At 41.3% G+C, this 26,098-nt stretch overlaps 1 protein-coding gene across 1 annotated transcript in view; it reads right to left on the bottom strand.

Annotated features, from left to right (window-relative positions):
- Positions 1–26,098, bottom strand: part of LOC103217611 (aldehyde oxidase 1) — an 88,056-nt gene that overhangs the window by 20,764 nt on the left and 41,194 nt on the right. The window contains exons 20-26 of the mRNA XM_007965786.3: positions 24,059–24,155; positions 16,702–16,826; positions 14,580–14,713; positions 13,393–13,480; positions 10,534–10,620; positions 8,616–8,807; positions 81–308 (exon numbers count right to left, since the gene is read on the bottom strand). Of these exons, the coding sequence (XP_007963977.3) occupies positions 81–308; positions 8,616–8,807; positions 10,534–10,620; positions 13,393–13,480; positions 14,580–14,713; positions 16,702–16,826; positions 24,059–24,155 (951 nt within the window). The remainder of the gene's footprint in view (positions 1–80; positions 309–8,615; positions 8,808–10,533; positions 10,621–13,392; positions 13,481–14,579; positions 14,714–16,701; positions 16,827–24,058; positions 24,156–26,098) is intronic.

Here is a 26,098-nt window from a genome sequence, read left to right as displayed (position 1 = left end):
AAGGAGAAGTTTCCTCAACACCTCTTGCTTTGTCAGGGCTGCTTCCAGGCATCATCCTCATGTGTGTTTGAAGAACTGACCTGACCAGCAGCGCGTGAGCCAAGGCCAACAGGATACTTCAGGGGGACCATGGCCAGTCCTTTCTTCTTCCAGTAATTCTCCGCGTTGAATTTTTCCACAGCCGCTTTCCTCAAGGAGTAGGAAGACACGGCCATACATTCTCTCCAACACTGGATCAGGTTCTTGGCATTGATCTCTTGTTTATAGGGTGTTTGATCAATTTCCTTGTACATGTTTATCATTCGCACCTATGAAAGAAAAGGAGATTAAAGCGGGGAGGGGAAACCCAGCAGATATAGGCTCATCCATTCACCGTCCTCCTGGTCAAATTCTGCTCATCCTATAAGGTCCAAGCCAAGTTCTACTTAGTCCTTGTGGAAGCCTTTCCTAATGCACAACATTGTCCTCTTCCTCTACTCAGAGCTTCCTCTACTCTATCAAACATGCTAGCATTTACTTATGTGCTTTCTGTGCTACTCTTGTGCAACTTTAAAGGATGGAACCCTTCCCTCATGTTGCAATATAACTCGACCACAGTCCGTGTACACTGTAGACTCTTAATTCTGTTGCATTTGGAATATCTGCTGAAAGATCATCTAGGCCACATGATTTGGATTACTCCCATGCTATATTGCAAGATAAGACTACTCACCTCCAAAACAGGCAAACATGAAAGTTTGTTTAAATATTACCAATATCTAGGATGAAGAACAAATTAAAAGATTCTATCCTAGGATGTCTGAAGCACTGAGTAGAATTCTTCCTGTATTCCCAGAATTGGCAATTAAGACCCTCAGCTAATAATAAAAGGTGCCATGTATGTCACATTCTCAGCTGAGAAAACTCTTAGCACTTGTGGCCAGCCCCTTCCCTAAGCTGACAGAGCCATCACAGACACACTCTCCCCACCCTCCTAAGCAAATTCTCAGATCATTGTAAGAGAAAGACTGGAAATTAATGAGCTGTCCCACTTGGGGAAAAGTGGTGTTTTTAAGAGGCTGTTCCCTGCTCTAACTTCCCTGGGGATGAAGGGAGGTCTTCCTGTAATTCTCCTCCATAGTGCTACCAAATGTGGCAGGACATCAGGAGAGAGTCTAGTGGGATGGCCAGGAAGGGAGGAGCAAGGCCTCCCACACATTCGAGAGAAGCAAAGAAAGTGGCTACTATTGGGTGAAAGATGGTAGATGAATTGGGACATGGGGCCTTCTAAAGACTGCTGGGGCATGGGCAGAGAGGTGTGGTCACCAGTGGAATGCTGTGCCAGCTGCCCCCTGACGGTCCAAGGACTGCCAATTTCTGGAAGAGCTGGTAGAAATGGAGCCATAGACAATGTACTTGAAAAGTGACTACATCTGACCAAAGAGAGGACTGTGAGCTTGCTGGGAGAAGTCACAGAGGGAGAAACTGGCTGTTTTCCCTGGTCCTTCTCCTCTTCCTCGTTGCATCAGCATCACAGCAGAAGGCACAGGGGAGGAGAAGGGGCTGAGAGAGAGCTCACTCCATCTCCCCACACTAATTCCACTCCAGGATCTGGGAAGAGGAGCCAGGCAGGTGAAAGTCCTTGTTGATAAACAAAGTTGGGGCTGAGACCGAAAGAACTGAAAGGAGAACCTGGATCATCATGGCACACAGGAGGCAGGACTAGATTGCAGCGCTGGACAGAGCAGCTTGTGGAAGTTCGCCTTGTGAATTTTAGCTCCAGATCAACTGCAAGAACAAAGCAGTAATCCTGAGAGGACCCACAAACCCTCTGAAGGAAGTGGACTACTTCTGCAGGACATGGGAGATACCCCAAATACTGTGAGTGCCCCAGCTGTGGAAGAGGGAAAGGGAGATCCTCCTCTCCCAAACACACCCCCCCACTGGCGAAGCTGAAGGTCTGTTTGCAGGAGAAGATTCTGACTTTACCTGGTGCTGAGCCAATTTAGAGAGCTGAGCAAAATGCAGATAGAGGAAGCAGCAGAAAGGCCCTAGGAGCTTGCTGTGTCCCCTAGCAGGCCATTCCTGCCTAACAACATAGGGATCCATCAGGGGGTAGGGGTGACCAGAGGAGCAAGGGGTAAAACTCCACAGGCAGAAAGAAATCTCTAGCTGAACTTTGTAACAATTTGAATGAGGCAAGAAGCCTCCTGGCCAGAGCTCGGTGGGAGGGCACAAATCTGGTGTGCAGACTCCACAGGCCGGGGAAGAACCAAGCCCTTTTCTCTCGCAGCTGGGAGGGATGTAGCTCAGGGCAAGTTTTCAAGCCCATCACACCCTCTGCCTGGAAACACACTCAGGGCTGCTGGGGGGTGCACGGTGGGAGTGAGACCCACCCTTCAGTTTGTATGGGAGCTGGGAGAGGCCTGTAACTGCTGGCTTTCCCTCACTTCCCTAACAACCTGCATGACTCAGCAGAGGCAGCCATAATTCTCCTAGGTACACAACTCCAGTGACCTGGGAATCTCTCCCCTAACCCACACAGCAGCCACAGCAAGACCCACCCAAGGAGAGTGTGAGCTCAGACATGCCTAGCACCGCCCCCACCTGATGGTCCTTCCCTATCCACCCTGGTAGTGGAAAACAAAGGCCATTTAATCTTGGGAGTTCTACGGCCCCACCTACCACCAGACCCTCTCCACATTACTACAGCTGATGCTTTCTGGAAAGTGCCAGCTCCTAGCAGGAGGCCAACCAGTACAAAAATAGAGCATAAACCACCAAAGCTAAGGCCCCTCATGGAGTCCACTGCACCCTCCATCACCTCCACCCGAACAGGCACTGGTATCCATGGCAGAGAGACCCATAGATGGTTCACATCACAGGACTCTGTGCAGACAACTCTCAGTACCAGCCTGGAGCTGGGTAGACTCGCTGGGTGGCTAGACCCAGAAGAAAGACAAAAATCACTGCAGTTCAGCTCACAGCCACATCCATAGGGAAAGGGGGAGAGTACTACATCAAGGCAACATTCCATGGGACAAAAGAATCTGAACAACAGCCTTCAGCCCTAAACTTTCCCTCTGACAGAGTCTACCCAAATGAGATGGAACCAGAAAACCAACCCTGGTAACATGACAAAACAAGGCTCTTCAACATCTCCAAAAAATCACACTAGTTCACCAGTAATGGATCCAAACCAAGAAGAAATCTCTGATTTACCTGAAAAAGAATTCAGGAGGTTAGTTACTAAACTAACTGGAGAGGAACAAGAGACAGGCAAAGCCCAATACAAAGAACTCAAAATATGATACAAGAAGTGAGGGAGAAATATTCAAGGAAATAAATAGCTTAAAGAAAAAACAAAAATTCAGGAAACTTTGGACACACTTTTAGAAATGCAAAATGCTCTGGAAAGTCTCAGTAATAGACTTCTCTGAACAAGCAGAAGAAAGAAATTCAGAGCTCAAAGACAAGGTCTTTGAATTAACCCAGTCCAACAAAGACAAAGAGAAAAGAATAGAAAAATATGAACAAAGTCTCCAAGAAGTCGGGATTATGTTAAACAACCAAACTTAAGAATAATCAGTGTTGCTAGGAAAGTAGATAATTCTAAAAGCTTGGAAGACATATTCGGGGAGATAATCAAGGAAAGCTTCCCCAGCCTTGCTAGAGACCTAGATATCCCAATACAAGAAGCACAAAGAACACCTCAAAATTCATCTCAAAAAGATCTTCGCCTAGGCACATTGTCATCAGGTTATCCAAAGTTAAGACAAAGGAAAGAATCTTAAGAGCTGTGAGGCAAAAGCACCAGGTAACCTCTAAAGGAAAAACTATCAGATTAACAGCAGATTTCTCAGCAGAAACCCTACAAACTAGAACAGATTGGGGCCCTATCTTCAGCCTCCTCAAACAAAACAATTATCAGCCAAGAATTCTGTATCCAGTGGAACTAAGCATCATATATGAAGGAAAGATACAATTGCTTTCAGACAAACAAATTCTGAGAGAATTCACCATTACCAAGCCACCACTGCAAGAACTGCTAAAAGGAGCTCTAAATCTTGAAACAAATCCTGGAAACACATCAAAACAGAACTTCTTTAAAGCATAAATCACACAGGACCTATAAAACAGAAATACATGTTACAAAGCAAAAACAAACAAACAAACAAGCAAACAAAAGTACACAGGCAACAAAAAGAATGATGAATGCAACAGTACCTCTCATTTCAATACTAACATTGACTATAAATGGCCTAAATTCTCCACTTAAAAATACAGAACCGCAGAATAGATAAGAACTCACTAACCATCTAGTACCTTCAGAAGATTCACCTAACACATAAGGACTCATATGAACTTAAAGTAAAGGGGTGGAAAAAGGCAATTCATACAAATGGACACCAAAAGTGAGCAGGAGTAACTATTCTTATATCAGACAAAACAAATTTTAAAGCAACAGAGTTAAAAGAGACAAACAGGGACATTATATAATGGTAAAAGCCCTGTCCAACAGGAAAATATCACAATCTTAAACATATACACACCTAACACTGGAGCTCCCCAAATTTATAAAACAATTACTAACAGACCTAAGAAATGAGATAGACAGCAATACAACAGTAGTGCGGAACTGCAATACTCCACTGACAGGACTAGACAGGTCATCAAGACAGAAAGTCAACAAAAAAACAATGGATTTAAACTATACCTTGGAACAAATGGACTAAACAGATGTATACAGATCATTTCATCTAACAACTGCAGAATATACATTCTATTCAACAGCACATGGAACTTTCTTCAAGATAGACCATATGATAGGCCATAAAACAAGCTCAATACATTTAAGAAAACTGAAATTATATCAAGCACTCTCTCAGACCACAGTGGAATAAAACTGGAAATCAGCTCCAAAAGGAATCTTCAAAACCATGCAAATACATGTAAATTAAATAACCTGCTCCTGAATGAGCATTGGGTCAAAAACGAAATCAAATGGAAATTAAAATATTCTTCGAACTAAATGACAATAATGACACAACCTATCAAAACCTCTGAGATACAGCAAAGGCGGTGCTAAGAGGAAAGTTCATCGCCCTAAACGCCTATGTCAAAAAGACTGAAAGAGCACAAACTGACATGCTAAGGTCACACCTCAAGGAACTAGAGAAACAGGAACAAACTAAATCCAAACCCAGCCGAAGAAAGGAAATTACTGAGATCAGAGCAGAACTAAATGAAACTGGAAAAAAAAAATACAAAAGATTAATGAAACAAAAATCTGGTTCTTTGAAAAGATAAATAAAATCGATAGACCATTAGCAAGATTAACTAAGAAGAGTGAAAATCCAAATAACCTCACTAAGAAACAAAAACAGGAGATATTACAACTGACAACACTGAAATACAAGGGATCATTCACAGCTACTATGAGCACCTTTACACACATAAACTAGCAAACCTAGAAGATATGGATAAATTCCTGGAAATATACACCCGCTAGTTTTAATCAGGAAGAATTAGACACCCTTAACAGACCAATAACAAGAGCGAGATTGAAATGGTAATTTAAAAATTACCAACAACAAAAAGTCCAGGACCAGACGGATTCACAGTGGAATTCTACCAGACATTTGAAGAAGAATTGGTACCAATCCTTTTGACACTATTTCACAAGATAGAGAAAGAAGGAACCTTAACTAAATTCATTTTATGAAGCCAGCATCACCCTAATAACAAAACCAGGAAAGGACATAACCAAAAAAGAACATTGATGAACATTGATGCTAAAATCCTTAACAAAATACTAGCTAACCGAATCCAACAACATATCAAAAAGATAACCCACCATGACCAAGAGGGATTCATATCAGGGATCCAGGGATGCAGGGATGGTTTAACACACGCAAGTCAATAAATCTGATACACTACACAAACAGAATTAAAAACAAATATCACATGATCATCTCAATGCAGAAAAAGCATTTAACAAAATCCAGCATCTCTTTATGATTAAAACTCTCAGCAAAATCAGCATAAAAAGGACATGCCTTAATGTAATAAAAGCCATCTATGACAAACACACAGCCAACATAATACTGAATGGGGAAAAGTTGAAGGCATTCCCTCTGAGAACGGGAACAAGACAAGGATGCCCACTCTAACCACTCGTCTTCGACATAGTACTGGAAGTCCTAATCTGAGCAATCAGACAAGAGAAAGAAATAAAGGGCATCCACGTCGGCAAAGAGGAAGTCAAACTGTCACTGTTTGCTGACGATACGATTGTTTACCTTGAAAACCCTAAGGACTCCTCTACAAGGCTCCTAGAACTGATAAAAGAATTCAGCAAAGTTTCTGGATACAAGATTAATGTACACAAATCAGAAGTTCTTCTGTATACCAATGGTGAGCAAACAGAGAATCAAATCAAGAACACAACCCCTTTTACAATAGTTGCAAATAATAATAATAAAATACTTAGGAATATACCTAATCAAGGAGTTGAGAGACCTCTACAAGGAAAACTACAAAACACTGCTGAAAGAAATCACAGACGACACAAACAAATGGAAACACATCCCATGCTCATGGATGGGTAGAATCAATATTGTGAAAATGACCATATTGAAAAGCAATCTACAAATTCAAAGCAATTCCCATCAAAATACCATCATCATTCTTCACAGAATTAGAAAAAACAATTCTAAAGTTCATATGAAACCAAAAAAAAGCCTGCATAGCTAAAGTAAGACTAAGCAAAGTGAACAAATCTGGAGGCATCACACTACCTGATTTCAAACTATACTAGAAGGCCATAGTCACCGAAACAGTGTAGTACTGGTATAAAAATAGGCACACAGACCAGTGGAACAGAATAGAGAACCCAGAAATAAACCCAAATACTTCCACCCAACTGATCTTTGACAAAGCAAACAAAAGAATAACGTGGGGAAAGGGCACCCTTTTCAACAAATGGTGCTGGGATAATTGGCTAGCCATGTGTAGTGAGAATGAAACTGGATCCTCATCTGTGACCTTATACAAAAATTAACTCAAGATGGATTAAGGACTTAAACCTAAGACCTGAAACTATTAAAATTCTAGAAGAGAACATTGGAAAAACCCTTTTAGACCTTGGCTTAGGCAAGGATTTCATGACCAAGAACCCAAAAGCAAATGCAATAAAAACACAGATAAATAGCTGGGAGCTAAATAAACTAAAGAGCTTTTTGCATGGCAAAAGGAACAGTCACAGAGTGGGAGAAAATCTTCACAACCTGCATATCTGACAAAGGACTAATATCCAGAACCTACAACAAACTCAAACAAATCAGTAAGAAAAAAACAAACAATCCCATCAAAAAGTGAGCTAAGGACATGAACAGACAATTCGCAAAAGGAGATACACAAATGGCCAACAAACATATAAAAAAATGCTCAACGTCACCAATAATCAGGGCAATGCAAACCGAAACCACCATGTGATACCACCTTACTCTTGCAAGAATGTCCATAATCAAAAAATCAAAAAACTGTACATGTTGGCTTCAATGCAGTAACAGGGAACACTTCTGCACTGCTGGTGGGAAGGTAAACTAGTACCGCCGCTATGGAAAACATTGTGGAGATTCCTTAAAGAACCAAAAGTAGAACTACCATTTGATCCAGCAATCCCACTACTGGGTATCCACCCAGAGGAAAAGAAGTCATTATTTGAAAAAGATACTTGCACGCACATGTTTATAGCAATACGATTCACAATAACAAAATCATGGAATCAACCCAAATGCCCACCAATCAATGAGTGGATAAAGAAACTGTGGCGTGTATGTATAAGTATATATGTGTATATATGTGTGTATGATGGAATACTACACAGCCATAAAAAAGGAATGAATTAACAGCATTTGCAGTGACCTGAATGAGACTAGAGACTATTATTCTAAGCAAGTAATTCAGGAATGGAAAACCAAACATCATATGTTCTCTCTGATATGTGGGAGCTAAGCTCTGGGGACACAAAGACAACGGACTTTGGGGACTTGGGGGGAAGAGTGGGAGGGGAGCGAGGGATAAAAGACTACAAATATGGTGCAGTGTATACTGCTCGGGTGATGAGTGCACCAAAATCTCACAATTCACCACTAAAGAACTTACTCATGTAACCAAATACCACCTGTACCCCAATAACTTACGGAAATAAATAAAAATAAAAGCCAATCTATTAATGTCACAAAGGGAAAAAAAGAACAAAAAGGAGATCAGTTTAGCAACTGAAATGACCAACTTTTTCACAGCTGGCTGAGATGTTCGGGAAGCGGGGAACAACGGCCTTGATGGAGTCGTGGGTAGCAGTTATACCCCCAGCCAATGGAAGCTTCTCACCAGCCAGGGGAGAATGCAGTGCTCACTCCTCAGGATCTTCTGCTTCGGGATTTTGGAGCAGGCGTCTGAGTAAGGGGGTGAGGATTGCTGGACTTTGGAGTCTGGGTTCTGCCTTAACCAGTTAGCTGGGGGACCTGGCACAAATCATTTACCCCTCTGGGTCTCAAATTCCTCAACCTGAATGGCCCCCATTCTCCGACATTCCACATGTTTTGTCTGTGAAGCTAATTTAGCATTACCTTCTCAGGGGATAGTCCACATTTGGCTGCAACTTCCATGATACAAGATTCGGTGATCAGCCCTGCCTGAGGAAAGCCAAACCCACGAAAAGCCGTGTTGGATGGAAGGTTGGTTCTGCATGCCCAACCCCGGCAGCGGAGGTTGGGAAACTTGTAAGCATTGTCCATTTTCAGAAGTCCCATTTCTATCACCTGGAGAAATCCAGAGTTGATGTGATTAAGACCTTCTGAACCTGTTTTACCATCCTACGACCTCATACCAAAACCAGGCTGGGAATGGCAGCCCTCTTTACATCTCATCAAACATGCTAAAATATTCCCATGCCCCCAATTAAACACATTTTTGCTATAAAATAATTTTTAAGTATTTGAATAATGTTTCATTTGAGAGCATTATTATTTTTGTATTTTGGAGTTAATGCATTTTTTTTTTTTTTTTTTTTTTTTGAGATGGAGTCTCACTCTGTTGCCCAGGCTGGAGTGCAGTGGCGTGATCTCCATTTGCTGCAAGCTCCACCTCCCGGGTTCACACCATTCTTCTGCCTCACCCTCCCGAGTAGCTGGGATTACAGGCACCCACCACTATGCCCAGCTAATTTTTTGTATTTTAGTAGAGACGGAGTTTCATCGTGTTAGCCAGGATGGTCTCAATCTCCTGACCCCGTGATCCACCTGCCTCAGCCTCCCAAAGTGCTGGGATTACAGGCGTGAGCCACCGTGCCTGACCTTAATGCATTTTTTAAGATTTCAAACATACAAAGGCCTTTGATATATTCACAGGCCCCAAGCACTGGGTTTATATAATGTAATGATTATAATATCCTAGAAGACAGAGAAAACAGAAAAAAATGTTTTGGCATTGGGTCTAATGTGTTGGTTCTTAATCGTGAGCAATTTTTTCCCTGCTCCTGGGGACATTTCGCAATGTCTGGAGACATTTTTCATTGTTAACATTTTGGTTGAAACTCTTTTTTGTTTTGAGATGGAGTTTCATTTTTGTTACCCAGGATGGAGTGCAATGGCGCAATCTGGGCTCACGGCAACCTCTGCCTCCGGGGTTCAAGTGATTCTCCTGCCTCAGCCTCCCAAATAGCTGGGATTACAGGTGTGTGCCACCATACCCAGCTAATTTTGTATTTTTAGTAGAAACAGGATTTCACCACGTGGTTAGGCTGGTCTCGAACTCCTGGCCTCAAGTGATCCACCCACCTCAGCCTCCCATAGTACTGGGGTTACAGGCGTGAGCCACCGTGCCCGGCTTGGTTGAAACATTTTTATTTGGGGTTGGGGTGGACATAGTGGCTCACACCTGTAATCTCAGCACAATAGGAGGATTGTTTGAGCCTAGTAGTTTGAGATCAGCTCTGGCAACATAGTGAGACCCCATCTCTATAAAATAATAATTAAAAAAAATTAGCTAGGCATGGCGGCATGTACCTGCAGTCCCAGCTACCTGGGAGGCTGAGGTAGGAGGATCGCTTGAGCCACTGTACTACAGCCTGGGCAACAGAGGGAGTCTCTGTCTCAAAAAGTAAAAAGTAAAAAATAAAAAGACTAGAGGGTGGTAATGCCACTGACACCTACTAAGTAAAGGCCAAAGATGGTACAATGAGCAGGATAGTCCCCACCATAAAGAGCTACACACTCCAAAATGTCAGTAGGGCCAAAGCTGAGAAAGCTTGGTCTCATGTGTGAATCTGGGAAAAGAGTTCTAAGTTTGGGAAGCCGGGGGTGAACACAGATACAACTCAGCCAGCATCTCTGGGCTGACACCAGGAAGTAACACATGGCTATCCCTGCAAGAATGGTCATTATGCCTTTATAATCAAATATTACTTAACTATTGGACATTTTCTAAGTTAAATCATTTTATGTAACACTCTTTCAGGAATGTGAACTTGTTCCTTAAAACACTTACCAATAATGATTCATCCAAGGAGTTGCCTGCATTGCTATAATGCTCCATGTCCAGGGCCAAGATTCTGCCATCATTCATGAATCCAGCCTGGGGAAGAGAACCGACGTCAAATGCTGGAACAGTGGCCAAGTCTCTCTAAATTTTGTCATTTGCGAACCCTCCACACATAGGGGAAAAGCATCATGACACTGGATTTGGCAGTGATTTCTTGGATAATATATAACTAGCTCTGCGATCTTAGGCAAGCTATGTAACCACTCAGGCGATTTGTGAAATGGAAGTAAATAAGGCAACACATAGAAAATTATAGGCAAGTGCCTGAAACATAGCAAGTACTCTAAATATAATTAATATCACTACCATAAATAGTATTCATATCACCTTTCCTCACACTACTCTCCATCAGAAAACATTATTTTCTCATAGTTTTAGTCACCATTATGGCAACAGCTTCTGTCACTATATCCAGTCCTTTCAACAGAGTCCCATGGGGGTGAAGGACATTTCTGCTTCAGGGTCCTGTTGTCATTTCTTCTCCCAGCATTTACACAAACAAGTTCTTCATTGTCCTTCCAGATCGGCTTCTCCTTCCAGCTTGTCGCTTTCTTCTAAAACCTTCCAAGTCATGTTTGTGGTTTTATTCTTCATTGCATTTTGCCAAGATTTTCACTAATCCTGTTTTATTTTACACTATAATGGCTCTTGGACCCATCTCTTCTACATCTTACTATCATATCTCAGACTCCCCAACTGCTTCATGTCTGAATGCATCAGCTGCCTCCCGCTGGTCTACCAGCTTCCATCCTCTCTCCTCCCCAGACCATCCTCTTAGCCTCCCCAAAGTACCCATGTTTAATTACGGCACTGAGCCAGTCAAGGATTCACTCAGTCTCACTCTTTCTTTTAAGATCAAGTTTAAACTTCCCACTCTGGGACTGTAGGCCCCTCTCAGTCAGGCATCACCTAAGCCCACCAATCCTATTTTTCACTACCCTCCAGGAAGTGCTCTGTGTTCTAATTCCTCCTCTCCCCTTACTCCTGCCTCTATCAAACATGCCATGTTTATTATACCTCTGTAGTTTTGCTCTTACTATTCCCACACCTGGCATGCCTTCTTTCTGTCTATCTATTCTGTTTTTTTTTGTTTTGTTTTGTTTTGTTTTTGTGACAGAATCTCACTCTGTCGCCCAGGCTGGAGTGCAGTGGCGCGATCTTGGCTCACTGCAACCTCTGCCTCCCAGGTTCAAGCGATTCTCCTGCCTCAGCCTCCCAAGTCGCTGGGATTACAGGTGCCTGCCACCACGCCTGGCTAATTTTTCATATTTTTAGTAGAGACAGGGTTTCACTGTGTTGCCCATGCTGGTCTCAAACTCCTGAACTCAGGCAATCCATCCACCTCAGCCTCCCAAAGTGCTAGGGTTACAGGCCTGAGCCACTGTGCTTGGCCTCCATTCTTGAAGACCTATCTTTTACCTTCTCTAAGAAGGTGCTTATATATACTCCAACTCATATTCCTCTCTCCATCTTTTAACCTGAGATTGTTATGTTTTCGTAATGACTTCACATATGTCTTATTTTAAAAAATCTCCTTCAGGATAAAGTTTACTGTAACAAATGTTTCTGAGCTAGATCAAATTCAAAATACAGTTTAGAGTGTGATGTGAAATGCAAACATTTATTATCTCCTAAAAAACCTGTATGTAGTTATGCAGTTTTGTGATGGAGACAATGCTATGCATTTAACAAATCCTATTGTCTTTCATCCTGGGCGCACAGGAAGATGACATTTCCCAGCCTCCCTTACAGTTAGGTGACAGAGGTCTCGCCAATGACATCTGTACACAACTGAGGTCCGGTGCCTAAAACCTAAAGCACCAACCACATGACACTCCATGCTCGCTCTCTCTTCCCTGTCTGCTGCCCTCAGCAAAAGATCTCCTGGAAGACTCAGAGTTTGCAGGGCAGTGATACCCAATAAAACTTTCTGTGATGATGGCAATGTTCTGTGTCTGCACTGTCCAATATGGCAGACACTAACCACATGTGGCTACCGAGCACTTGGAATATAGCTAATACAACTATGGAGCTAAATTTCTAATTGTATTTAATTTAGGTAATTTAGATTTAAATAGTCATATGCCCTTAGTGACCACTATATTGGATGATGCAGTCCAAGGGCACAGTGGCACCAATAAATGGAAACAGCTCCAGTCCTCAATGATTTTACAAAGCAGAATCCTCCCCCTTTCCCCCTCAATGCTTATACCGAGCTGTTACTTGAGCAAGAAATGATATAATGAAAGCTTAAGAGCTTTTAAGTTGTTTGTTAGAGCAGTTAGCCCACTCTGACAAGTAAAATTTTTCTTATAAAGCAAAAGAATCACTATTTTCTGCTACAAAATTTTTTCTATGAATTTCTGGAACCCCATTTTACAAAAATATCTTTGATACATTGAAGAATGAGGAACCCATTTATAAATAATTGTTTTTATTACAAATACTGTTATGAGAATTATTCTACTTTTACCTTTTTTATATGTGGGAATAAGTATGGTAATCAGATCTACTTTAATGATGTACACATTCATGTTTCCTAGTTATTCGCTCTGTACAGCCAATACCAGCTAGCACTAAGTGTTTTATTTCTGAAACTGACATCTTTGAGCTAAGCAGAAAAGCCTCCATTGAACCAGCTAGTAATTAAAAGTCAGTGCAACAAATAGAAAGTTAAATAGATGCTCTGTTTGTTGACTTGCTCATTGCTACTCCCCACTGGAGAGTAGCCAAAGGCTGCCCTGTGCACTGATAGGATGTTATATCTACAACATAAATCATTCCTCCACACCTCCTTGTACTCACTTTGTACTTTCCAAGGTAAGGATGGCGGCCTCCAGTTATTAACATGTCTTCTCCTCGTTCTAGAACACAGCGAACTGCACGGCCATGTCTAAAACAGAAAAAAAGCAAGTGAAGTAAACTCTCTTACCTAGTAGGCATTCTCTGGGGTTTATATAACTCCTAGCAAGAGCCTGAGTGAAGCCTACACGTGCCACAGAACAACGCAACTACTTCCCACGCCTCGCCTCCGCTGATCTAAGGCGTGCACAGTGGGCTTTCCTCCCGTGAGGTTGGGGAGTAATGCCAGGCATTTGCAACCTGGGGGACGGAGGCTCTCGGGTGCCAGGGGCTCCAGGGCGTTGTGTCGGGAGCATTTCCCGTTGCAGTAACAACCTTTATTATAGGCAAATGGTCCCAAGGTCTTATTTTAGACTCGCCAGAAATGGAAGAATGCAGGTGCTGTCTAAACTACCAAGTGCTCCCTAATGGGAGAGATCTGGAATCAAGGTATTTTTGCTTCCTGAGATGGAGGAACTGACCCATATTACTCAGCAAATAAATTAAGCCTTCTAGGTGTGCCTGCTCCAGAGACAATTTTCCATGAGAATTTTTTGAGATCCTCGAAGGAAAATGGCTATATAAATGAATGTAAGCATAACAAAAGCAAAGTCTCTATTTAAATCAAGAAAATATACATATACACACATATACATATATACACATATATACATATATGTGTGTGTATATGGGACCCCATTTTACAAAAATATCTTTGATAAATTGAAGAATGTCCATATATACACACAAACATATACATATATGTTTATGTGTATGTATATAAACATATGTGTATATGTATACATAGGTACATGGTTCAAAAAGTCATATATATGACCTCTACATATATAGCTCAGTCCAGCAGGTGCTGAGGACAAGTAACTCCCACCCATTCAGGACCTGTTTCTGCCCACTTTCTAGGTATTATAATATTTTTTCTGTGGCTTTTGTTATTTTCAGTAATTGATTCTTATTTTGGTTTCTATAGGACAGTTAAGAAAAGTATGTGTAATAAGCTGGCAGCTTGATTGTATGTTTGTATAGTATATGTGATATTAAATAATCTTGGCCCAGGTTCTTCCTCATTGATTCTGACAGTGAGAACTTTCAGCATGACTTCATTTTATTTTTAGCAGATTTTCTCCACTTACTTGTTTGCGGCAAATGCAGTGACGGCTGCAAAGATTCCGGGTTTGAACGCCTTCCCTCCAAATGCTCCACCAACACGCCTTACATGGCACATGACCTTGTTAGCTGGGAGCTTCAAGGTCGAGGCAACAATGTCCTGTGAACAATAATAGTTCTGATTAATCTGATCCATCTTCAGCAAGGACTTAACTGTGACTATTATTGTCACATATGATCTTAACAAACAAAACTGTTCCCTGAAATGGGAGTGTGACAGCCACTAGATGTTTTGATTCTTTAATGTTGCACATGATACCCACACCGTGTGGTTATGCTAAATAATGGGATAATGTTCAACAACCCTGGCACACAGCCCCACCTGATCTCAGCAATACTTGGCTATGATGACATTGCCAAAACTAATTAGTAGTGTTTTCATTGCCAGTGACATATTTTTGTGCTCATACTTTTTTGTATTTTCCCCATGAACCACACCTAAAGTATTCTATTCACACTAATCCCTAGGCATACGTTTCCTGAAGCCGTGGGATTTTGCAGTCTTCTAAGCCTCACTCAGCATGGGTCTTTTCCCCGCATTCTACTGTCTCTGCTGGAAAATAAGCACTTCTCAGCCAGGTGTGGTGGCTCATGCCTGTAATCCCAGCACTTTGGGAGTCCAAGGCAGGTGGATCACCTGAGGTCAGGAGTTCAAGCCCAGCCTGGCCAACGTGATGAAACCCCATCTCTTCTAAAAATACAAAAAGTAGGCCGGCATGGTGGTGCGTGCCTATAATCCCAGCTACTCAGGAGGCTGAGGCAGGAGAATTGCTTGAACCTGAAAGGCAGAGGTTGTAGTGAGCTAAGATTGCACCCTGCACTCCAGCCTGGGTGACCAAGCGAGACTCTGTCTCAAAAAAAAAAAAAAAAAAAAAAAAAAAAAAAGCACTTCTCACTTCTTGCTTGGATTGCTGCTAAAGTTGACTAGTTGGTCTTTCCTGGATGCAGATCTCACTCTTTTCTGCCATCCTAATGATTAGGGGTCATTTAGTCTTAATAACTGATTCTTACAGATGTGAAGCCTGAGACCGATGAGGTTACGGACCCAACATCCCACAGGGAGTGAAGAGTAAAGCAGGCCTGGAGTGGAGTTCCTCTGACCCTCCTTAGGATCCTGCCTTTTATGAGGCCTCATTCTCCACAGTCTTACATTCCTACTCCTCTGCTAAGAGCACTGGCTCCTTATGACCAGAATCAAGACCCCTCTGCCTCATTTCCCTTACTCTCAATCTGATGCTTAAACCTAGCCTCCCTTAAGGTACCCCTCCATTCCAGCTGGGGTGGTCATTGTGCTATTCCTCCTTCCTTCCATGCACATGCTGCCTGGGGTACAGGAAACAGGCAACAAATGCTTGCAGAAGAGTTGAGAAAATAAATGAATGGATGTCATTTGCTCTTGCTGTGGAATTGCCTGGAAGTGACCTCTCTTGTCCTACCATCTAGACAAACCTCACTCTCACTCTGAATCCAAACTTAAGACTTCTTTGTGGGACTTCCTGGATGATTCTAGCCCTCAGCAAGCTCTCCTTTTTCCTAATTTCTCCACCCATGTAAATTTTGCCTTTGCTGATTTAGCACCTGGTTGCATCCTTTTCAATATTGTTTCCTGTTTCATGTGAGTTAGGCACCATAGACTTTGGAGAGCAGGTCTTGCTCTTTCTTCTCCTGTGTTCTTAGCAGTGGTTCCAAGAGCTGAGCAAGAGATCTGCTGATTCCATAACTGGTTTTAAAGCTGCAATCCACAAACAAAAGGCTCCCACTTTAATAACACTCTTTTAAAAGCATTGAACTCATATGACTATTAATACCCAAATCAATATGGCTATTAGTACTCAGTATTTCTTCAGTCCCTGAAGAAATAACATTTTTTGTTTTGTTTTGTTCATTTTGTGTTAGAGACAGGGTCTCACTGTCTCCCGGGCTGGAGTGTAGTGGGTGATCACAGCTCACTGAAGCCTTGAGCTCCTGGGTTCAAGCGATCTCCCCACCTCAACCTCCCAAATATACTTTCATCTCTAATTGCTCTTGATATATTTCACTGGCCGGAAATCATTTAGCCATGTCCTCTCCACAATGGCCCCATGTTACCTGTATATATTTGGGAAACTGTGTAGACACGTAGACATCCATTTCTTGATCCTCTCCCTTGGGAACAACAAGCATGCTTTGGGTTTCCATATAAAAATGTTCTTGACCTCCCATATGTATTTCACCTGTTACAGGAAAATACATGAAAGTCAAGGAAGCAGTCAGAAGAAACAGGTAGTGTCCCCCAGGTGTCATTCCATTATGCAGAAATTCCACTGACAGTGCTTCTGCTGGGGGAGCAGGCTGCACAGTGAAGTGTAACAAACAATGTTTAGCTTTCAGTCTACTTGCAGATTTGAAGTAAAGTTCTGTAGGAGAATCTTTTGTGTCTGCCAATATCTAGGTCACAGAGTCCTAGAGAAAGGTGTATGACTTTCTAGAACCAAAAGCAGAGGGGTCTTGATTCAGTAGGTCATAAGGAGCCAGCGCTATTAGCAGAGGAGTAGGAATGTGAGAATGTGGAGGCTTCCAGCTCTAGGACAAGTGGGAGTAGATATACTGCTCTCTGTACCTCCTGTTAAGTACAGATAACAACCCTGAGCATTATTTATAAAACAGACATAAGAAGACTCTGAAAGGTGGAGAGAAGGCAGACCAGCTAGGGACTTCAGGACCCAAGGAAAAGTGAGTTCAGTGAGTTTTGTTGTTGTTGTTTGCCTCCGATATCCCAGACTTAGTTCCGCAGAAGCCAGCAATCTAAAAACACCAACAGGCAAAGACACACACACACACACATACACACACACACACACACACACACACACACACACAATCTTCAAGAAAAGCCCACTCTCCCTAACCAAAGGACCAGAAAAGGGGAAGACTAGAAAGCAAAAAACTTAGACAATAAGCACTCTACTCCAGGCAAACATCGTGGAAAAAAACTGCAGCCCTACCCCTACTGTAAAGGCTCAGTAGGATATCTATAGTTCCACCCTTGTCAGGCTGCAATGAGGTGTCCTAGCCTCTTTGTTGGGGTGCTGTCAGTGGACGCCACATGGAGAATCCAGACTTACAACCCCTACCTAGCAGTAACAAGGCATCACCCCCTTCTTCCCCATCAGCAAAAGGTTAAAGTAGTCCAGTGAAACAGAATATTATAATAAAATAGAAGATTCAAATAAGATCTAAAGTTTCATTACATAATATCTAAAATGTCTAGGATGCAATCAAATATCATTCATACCAGGAACCAAGAAAATCCCAACTTCAATGAGAAAAGACAATCAACAGATGCCAACACTGAGATGACACAAATGTTGGAATTATCTGACAAGGACTTTGAAGCAGCTGTAATAAAAATGCTTTAATAAACAATTACACAAACACTTGAAACAAATGAAAAATTAGAAACCTCATCAAATAAATAGTATAAAAAGAAAAAACAAATATAAATTTTAGAATTAAGAAATATAGCAAAAATTCCAAAAGTTCAAGGGAGGGCTCAGCAACAGAATAGGGAGAACAGAGGAAATGATTAATGTACAAGAATACAGAACAATAGAAACTGGCCAATCTGAAAAGCAGAAAACAATAGACTGGAAAAAAATGAACAACACCTCAGGAACCCATTGGCTATAACAAAAGAGTTAACATTTGTGCCATTAAAGTCCCAAGTATTTGAAAAATAATGGCTAAAAATTTCCCTAAATTCACAAAAGACACAAATCTACAGATTCAAGAAGCTGAGTGATCCCAAATAGAATAAATTCAAAGAAATACACTCCAAGACACATCATAGTCAAACTTCAGAAAACTAAGGACAAAAGCACCATCTTGAAAACTATGAGAAAGAAACACTACTTCACCTATAGGAGAAAAGCACTTTTGTGGTGAAACCCTGTCTCTACTAAAAATACGAAAATTAGCCAGGCATGGTGGTGGGTGCCTGTAATCCCAGCTACTCAGGAGGCTGAGACAGGAGAGTAGTTTGAATCCGGGAGGCAGAGGTTGCAGTAAGCTGATATCGTGCCACTGTACTACAGCCTGGGCAACAGAGTGAGACTCCATCTCAAAAAAAAAAAAGAAGAAGAAGAAGAAGAAGAAGAAAAGCACTTTTAAAGACAGCAGATTTCTCTTCAGGAACCATGGAGGCCAGAAGAAGTGATAAAAATTTTTCTAGTGTGAAAATATCTGCCAACTCAGATTTCTATATCCGGCAAAAATATCTTTCAACAATGAAAGGGAAATCAAGACATTTTCAGATGAAGGAAAAGTAAGAATTTGTTTTAAATGGATTTACCCTGAAATAATGGCTGAGGGAAGTTTTTAAAACAGACAGAAAAGGATTTTTTTTTTTTTAATGAAGAAATGTTAAAATATCAGGAAGGAAGAAAGAACAACAGAAAGAATAAAAATACCAGTAAATACAATAGACTTCCTTTCTCCTCTTGGGTTTCCTAAATTGTGTTTGAAGCAAAATTATAACATTACTTCATGTGATTATAAATGTATGTAGAATAAATAAATAGAATTATCAATTATATTATAAAAAGGAGAGGGATGTAATGGGAGGTAAAATTTATACACTTCAACTTGTAAAATGTTGAAACCAGACTGTGGTATTTCGTATATGTAAATATTTTATATGTATATAAATTTTATTATATATATGCATGTGTACATGTGTGTGTAAACTAGAGCTACCACTAAAAAAAACTGTACAAGGAGATATACTAAAAAATACTATAGATTAATCAAAATGAAATTCTAAGCAAATATTCAGGCAACCCACAGGAAGGTGGGGAAAAGAATAAAAAGCAGAGGGAACAAACAGAATACAATTATTACTGGCTATCATGTTAATGGAAGGCAGAACTTTTAAAAATTAAAAATTTACTCAGTAATAGTGATTTGCAAATTGTTTGAGGATTCCCAATGAAATGTTTTAAATTGTAATCTGGACTTCCTATCTTATCAAAAATCTGAGTTTAAAAAAGAGCGCAGAAAAATGAATAGATTCTGCTTCACTTATAAAATATAAACATAAAAATTTCACAAGTTCAGATCTTCACTTCAATTTAAGCTTTTATCAAATTGTCTAAAGACCCATGTCATTGTCACTAGGCTCAAATTCAAGCTTGCAGTATTATTGATTCTGCCTATCCACTCAGAATTTATTTTGTTAGGTATTCACTTTATTTAAAATATACAGAGCTAAAAAAATTAGATAGAGCTGTACCTGTTTAAATCTGTAAAGCAGGCAAAGTTTTAGAAACCTGTTATATTGTCCTGCCTACCCCGACAGGCCCCACCATGGTGCCCTCTCTTCACCTTAGGGTATTGCTTTCAACTCTCTAGGTTGGAAACCAATTTGATCAACTAATCCCTGAGATAAAATGTTATCCCAGTATGGGTTTAGGAGTGATTCCTCCAGGCATATTTACATTTTAATAAGAGGCCCTTAAAGTCCCAAATTTACTAAGATGTGAATGTATCTATTTGTACCATGCCCCGCAGAGCAGGTTGTGGGGAAAGTTGTCTCAGGTTCAGGGCTCCCTGGGTCTCTTGCAAATCCTTCTATACAGATTGTCCTCTGTGCTCTTCAGTATAAAGCACATCCCAGTTAACAGAATTTTAATGAGATAAATAAGAAGCAGGATAATGTAGAGGAAAGAATACTAACCTTGGAATTGGGCAAACCCTTAGATTTGATCCTGGTCAATCAGATAGCCTCTCTAGCCTCAGCTGGCTCATTTGAAAATGGTAATCTTTAGCATCCTCCAGTGCTATGACACCAGGATTAGATAGAGCTGAAATGTATATCTTCACAGCAGATAAGTGCAAACAATAATAGTACTCCCTCCAAGAACACATTCTAAGACCTGATGTAATGCTCCATGTATTTTATCTTCTAAATATTTTTTTTTGTGGAACACCTATTTTCTTTCTTTTTTTCCTTCAACTTTTAAGTTCTGGGGTACCTGTGCAGGATGTGCAGGTTTGCTTCACAGGTAAACGTGTGCCATGATAGTTTACTGCACAAATGAACACATCACTTAGGTATTAAACCTAGCATCCACTAACTATTCTTCCTGATGCTCTCCCTCCCCTTACCCCCACTCCTACAGACCCTAGTATGGGACACTTATTTTCTTAGAAGACAGATAAAGTGTTGCCATGATAATTAATTCTAATTACCTCTCATTGAAATAAGTAATCAGAAACTCATAATCCAAATGACGATAGCAGACAAAGGAAAAACTAGACTCAAATTAGTGAGTCAAAAGGATGAAAACTGGTTTTCTTTTGCTTTCCCTTGTCTTTCCCTTCCCTTGTCTTTCCTTTTCTTTCTCCTTCCCTCCTTCTCTCTCTCTCTCTCTCTCTCTCATTCTCTCTCTCTCTCTCTCTTTTTTTTCTTTGACAGTCACACTCTGTCGCTCAGGCTGGAGTGTAGTGGTGTGATCTCATCTCACTGCAATCTCCACCTCCAGGGTTCAAGCCATTCTGGTGCCTCAGCCTTCCGAGTAGCTGGGATTACAGGTGTTTGCCACCACATCTGGCTAATTTTTGTATTTTTATCGGAGACAGGGCTTTGCCATATTGCCAGGCTGGTCTCAAACTCCTGGTCTCAAGCAATCTGCCTGCTTCAGTCTCACAAAGTTCTGGAATTACAGGCATGAGCCACCGCTCTCGGCTTCCTTTTTTTTTTTTTTTTTTTTTTTTTAATAGAAGGAGTCTTGCTACATTGACTGGGCTGGTCTCAAACTCCTGGCCTCAAGCAATCTACTTGCTTCAGCCTCACAAAGTGTTGGGATTACAGGCGTGAGCCACCACACCCGGCTTCCTTTTTCTTTCTTTCAGACCTCAAATGTTCTGCCTTGGCCTCCCAAAGTTCTGGGATTATAGGCATGAGCTACTGCACCTGGCATTTATACTGAAAAGTAGTATAAACGTCCTTTTTAATATTCCCGTATTATTTTTATACTTATCAATGGGGTATGCAACAATAACAAAAATTAAAGTAAGAGGCAGACTAAATCAATCACCTAATTGAATTAGATAATTAAAGAAGATGTCAAGGAAAAATACAACAATAGAATTCTTTCACAAATACTCATTATGTCAAAAAACAAACATGAGACAAGGAACCCCCCTAAATATTGATATTTCCAACATGCTCATGCCAGGAACCCTCCATGATAGAAATGTACCCTCCTTTTCTCTTCATTCCCATAAATCAAACTTACCTTTTCAGTGTTTTCCACATTTTACTAGCCCTAAGAATTACCTGGGAAACTAGTTAAGACTGATTCCTGGGCTGTTTTGGATCCTCTACAATTCTAAAAAAGGGCACAGGAATCTCTAGGTCTCATAAATATCCTCAGTGATTTCTATAAGGAGAAAATCTTGGAAACACTGGGTTTGATAAATGAACACCTGCCAACGTATCTCACTAATAGACAACCTCTTCAGGAGAACAAAATCATCTGAATCTAATAATCATTGCTCACAATTATTGATTTGTTACTATATGCCAAGAACATGTGATTATCTCTTACAATCTTTATAATTCATGTCTGAAATTGTTTTTACTTTATCCACATAATATTAAAACAGGGAGACTGAGCCCTGAGAAGTGCCCTGCCAGGTCACACAGCTAATAAGACACAATGCCAAGGAAAACTGGTAGGTGACAGTTCCAGGTATCTTTCCTACAGCTTCCAGGTGAAATTTCCAGTTAGCCCCGAACACGCTTCAAGTTTAACACACCCATAGAGTTGAGACATGATGGGCTTGGAGCTCAAGAAGCTGGGCTGACTGATGACATATTACACAGCTCTGGCTGTGCACTCAGGATGGGATGTGTCTTACGACTCTTCCTATTCTTGTGATCAAGGTTGGAGAGAAAAATTAAGAAGATGGGAGTTGTGTTTGTTTGTTTGAGATGGTGTCTCCTGTCACCCAGGCTGGAGTACAGTGGTGCAATCTTGGCTCACTGCAACCTCCGCCTCTGGGGTTCAAGCAATTCTTGGGCCTCAGCTTCCTAAGTAGCTGCGATTACAGGCACCCACCACTACACCCAGAATTTTTGTATTTTTAGTAGAGAGGGGTTTTCGGCATTTTGGCCAGGCTGGTCTCGAATTCCTGGCCTAAAGTGATCCACTCACCTTGGCCTTCCAAAGTGCTGGGATTATAGGCGTGAGTCACTGTGACTAGCCCAGAAGATGGGACTTTTTAACATGCACTAGAGGCCAATGTCCTGGAAATTCACTTAAAGACAGACAATGCAAGGTGATTTCTCTGCTCTGAGATGTGACACAGACTGCCCATAACCATCCAGTAGCAAGTCTGCGTGAATCAGAGATCTTGTGAAGCAGGCATCGGGACAGCTTTCACAGCAGCAATGACAGCAGAATGTAGTGGGGGAAAGCATGGGTTATTTAAGACTTATGATGAACCTCTTTTTTCTGCTATAAAGGACATTATTGAGACAACTGGTGAAATTTCAATAAGGTGTGTAGATTAATAGTATATGTGTCAATATTCTGATTTTGATAACTATGTTTATGTTGGACAACATCCTGCTTTTAGGAAACAAACGCTGACTATTCAGGGGTAAAGAGACATACATCATGTTTACAATTTACTCTCAAATGGCTCAGAAGTGTGTGTGTGTGTGTGTGTGTGTATCACTGGGGAATCTGAGTGAAAAATATTTGGGAGTTTCTTTAATGTTTCTGCAACTTTTATGTAAGTTTTAAATTATTTCAAAGCCAAAAGTTAAAGAATTGTACTGGAAAGTTATAATTAACTATTCTCTAAGAGGCAAATTTAATTTTAATTACATACATACATGCAGGAAAGAAGTCTGGAAGAAAGAAAGGAGAAAGTGAAGGGGAGAGGAAGGGAAGAAAAAACAGAGAAGGAAGAGAGGAAGAGAGAGAGAATCAATGAGAGAAAGGATGAAGAACAAACATGGCTTTGGAAATCCTAATAAAGCCTGTCAATTCAATGGCCGACTCTGTCATTTAGTAGCTGCTGTGTGACCTTGGTCACACTCCATAATTACTCTGAGCCTCCATTTTCCAGCCTATAAGACTGAGATAATAATACTGCCTTGCAGGGTGGTTGTGAACAGGAAAGGAAACGACATCTGTAACAACCGGAGCCTTGATGCGGGAAGAGGGATCGGGCACAGGGGCAGGGTCTTGCCTCCTGTTTTGCCTCCCCATTGGCTCTTCGCCTACCCCAGAGACAGAGGGAAACGCATTTGTGAATGAGGTGCCTGTTCCACCTGATCCTGAGGAGCAAAACCCTCCTAGGCTACCAGATGATTTCCAGAAGGCAAAGGAAGCATTAAACTGACATGCTTAGAAGGCTTCCAGGGTCGCTTACCCTTATATTACTTTTTTACCTTCAAGAATTTGATCAACCACTTTAAATGCTTCATCAACATTTCCATATTCCAGTTTCCTTTCTGGCTCGAAGAAGGAGTTGTGTTGTATAGCTTCCTAGAAAGAAAACAGAAGAGTGAGGCAGCTTGGGCAAGACCTAGGGCGGCAGGCACACCCCACTGCACATCCTCTGAGCAGAGGCTGTTTCTCCCTTCACCTTGTGGTACTGTGCACTTTCACCATGACCCTGGTGAGCCAAGCTAAGAATCCAACTGCAGAGAGACTCCCCAGTGAGGAAATGTAAATGTGCCCACTGAGTCCAAAGAAATAATATGCACAGAAAAAAACTGGCATCTAAGTGATCCCAGAATGAAACTAGTATTTTCCAGGCAGATTATTGTCTTCACATCACAAGCCATTTCATGTAGCCAAGGCTATACAGCATAGGGTTTCAGAGCCTAGGCTCTGGACCCAGACAGCATTGCACACATTTTTCCCATTTACCAGCTTTGACTGTGGGCCTGTCACTACACCTCTCTTATCATTGTCTATAAAATGGAAGTAACAGGAGTGCATATAGCTCCAATAGGATCGTGGTTGGTGAAGATAAAATGAAATAAGACATGTGAAGAGCTTATATGGCATATAGTAAGCACTCAACAATTGCTAGTTGAAGGGACTCTAGTGATTGGGATCATTGTGGCTCTGCCTGCCAGCCCCACATTCCTTCTTTGTGGGGATGAGCATTTCATTTGCACGGGGCAGTAGAGCACCTGGGACCTCTAGCTATGAAGTAAGATTTCAGACAAGCCCTGTCTGGGTGCTGGGTGTACAAATCCATTTATACACTGGCTCCTATTGGCCCTCCCTGGGTGCCCAGTAAAGGGGTACAGTGGTACACATAACCAGAGATGTACTTACAGTAACATAGGTTGGTTTTTAGCTATCCCTGAGAATTTATCTTGCAGTAATCCATGTGTCCACTGGCAAATGTGGTGTGCCAGCTCCTGCTGGCATTATCCACTGTGGGTTATTGTCCTTCCATGAAATTCCACTCTGTTGGTAGTTGGGGATTCTCTTATCTCTGTTTCCTTCTGGCCACCAGTAGGTGTCTAGACAACACCCCTTAGAGGGATATGCTATTGTGATTCTGCCATTTCCCCCATTCAAACACTAGGTTGGTTTGTTTATAGCACCGGTGGGGCCCAGCTTCTTTGACAGAGTGTTTGTTGATTGCTTTTGTTACTGACTAGCTATGTAACCTTGGCTAACCCTGTCTTTTAGTTTCCCCATCAGAATGGGGATGAAAATAGTTTTTACCTCATAGGATTTTTGTGAGCATTTAGTAAGTTAATGTGTGAAACTGACCTAGAACCATGTCAACCACGTAGTGAGCTCTGTATAGGTCCTGGCTATGATCATGTTGTTGTTGATGATTATTATTCACGACAGATCCCGGTAGGGAACACATTTTTTTCCATTATGGTCATCATCCTTACCCTTTGATTCAAGAGTTTTGATCATTTCCCCATTCAATCTACTAAAAACTCGAAAAGCATGAGCCAGATTAAACCTTTGTGATAGTGACAGAGATAAATTTGGTTTTGTTCTTTTTTGATTGATAACACACTTCCTATTGGAATCAGTTCATGTGCTTTTCTTATTAATCCAAGATTAAAGAGATTCCAGGTTGAAAAAAAGGTAGGTTTTATAAATCCTATTTTTAAAAGCTTAATCTTTTTCAACTTTACTGGCTGGTTGCTCTTTGAGTAACTTTGAGCCAATTGTATGAATTTTTCTTAGTCAGGAAAGTGATAAAAGAACTGTAATGAATAGGGAGAGGGGCATATTTCCCTCCTCTAAGCTTTGATTAAATTCACTCTGATCCAGTTGATGAAACTTTGAGAGCTTAATCTCTGAACACAATGTGAGGCAACTCTTTTCCACAACGCCAAAGCTTGAATCTGATGCTGGGATTCTCTGGCAGACAATCACGAGTCTACTGGTTGAAGTGTTGAGGGCGGGGGGAGGGGCATCTATTATATTTGCTTATAGGGGCT

This window comes from Chlorocebus sabaeus, chromosome 10 (genome assembly GCF_047675955.1).
Source record: "Chlorocebus sabaeus isolate Y175 chromosome 10, mChlSab1.0.hap1, whole genome shotgun sequence".
NCBI classification, from domain to species: Eukaryota; Metazoa; Chordata; class Mammalia; order Primates; family Cercopithecidae; genus Chlorocebus; species Chlorocebus sabaeus.
Note: the sequence above shows the minus strand (reverse complement) of the source record. Positions and strands in the feature narration are given on the sequence as shown.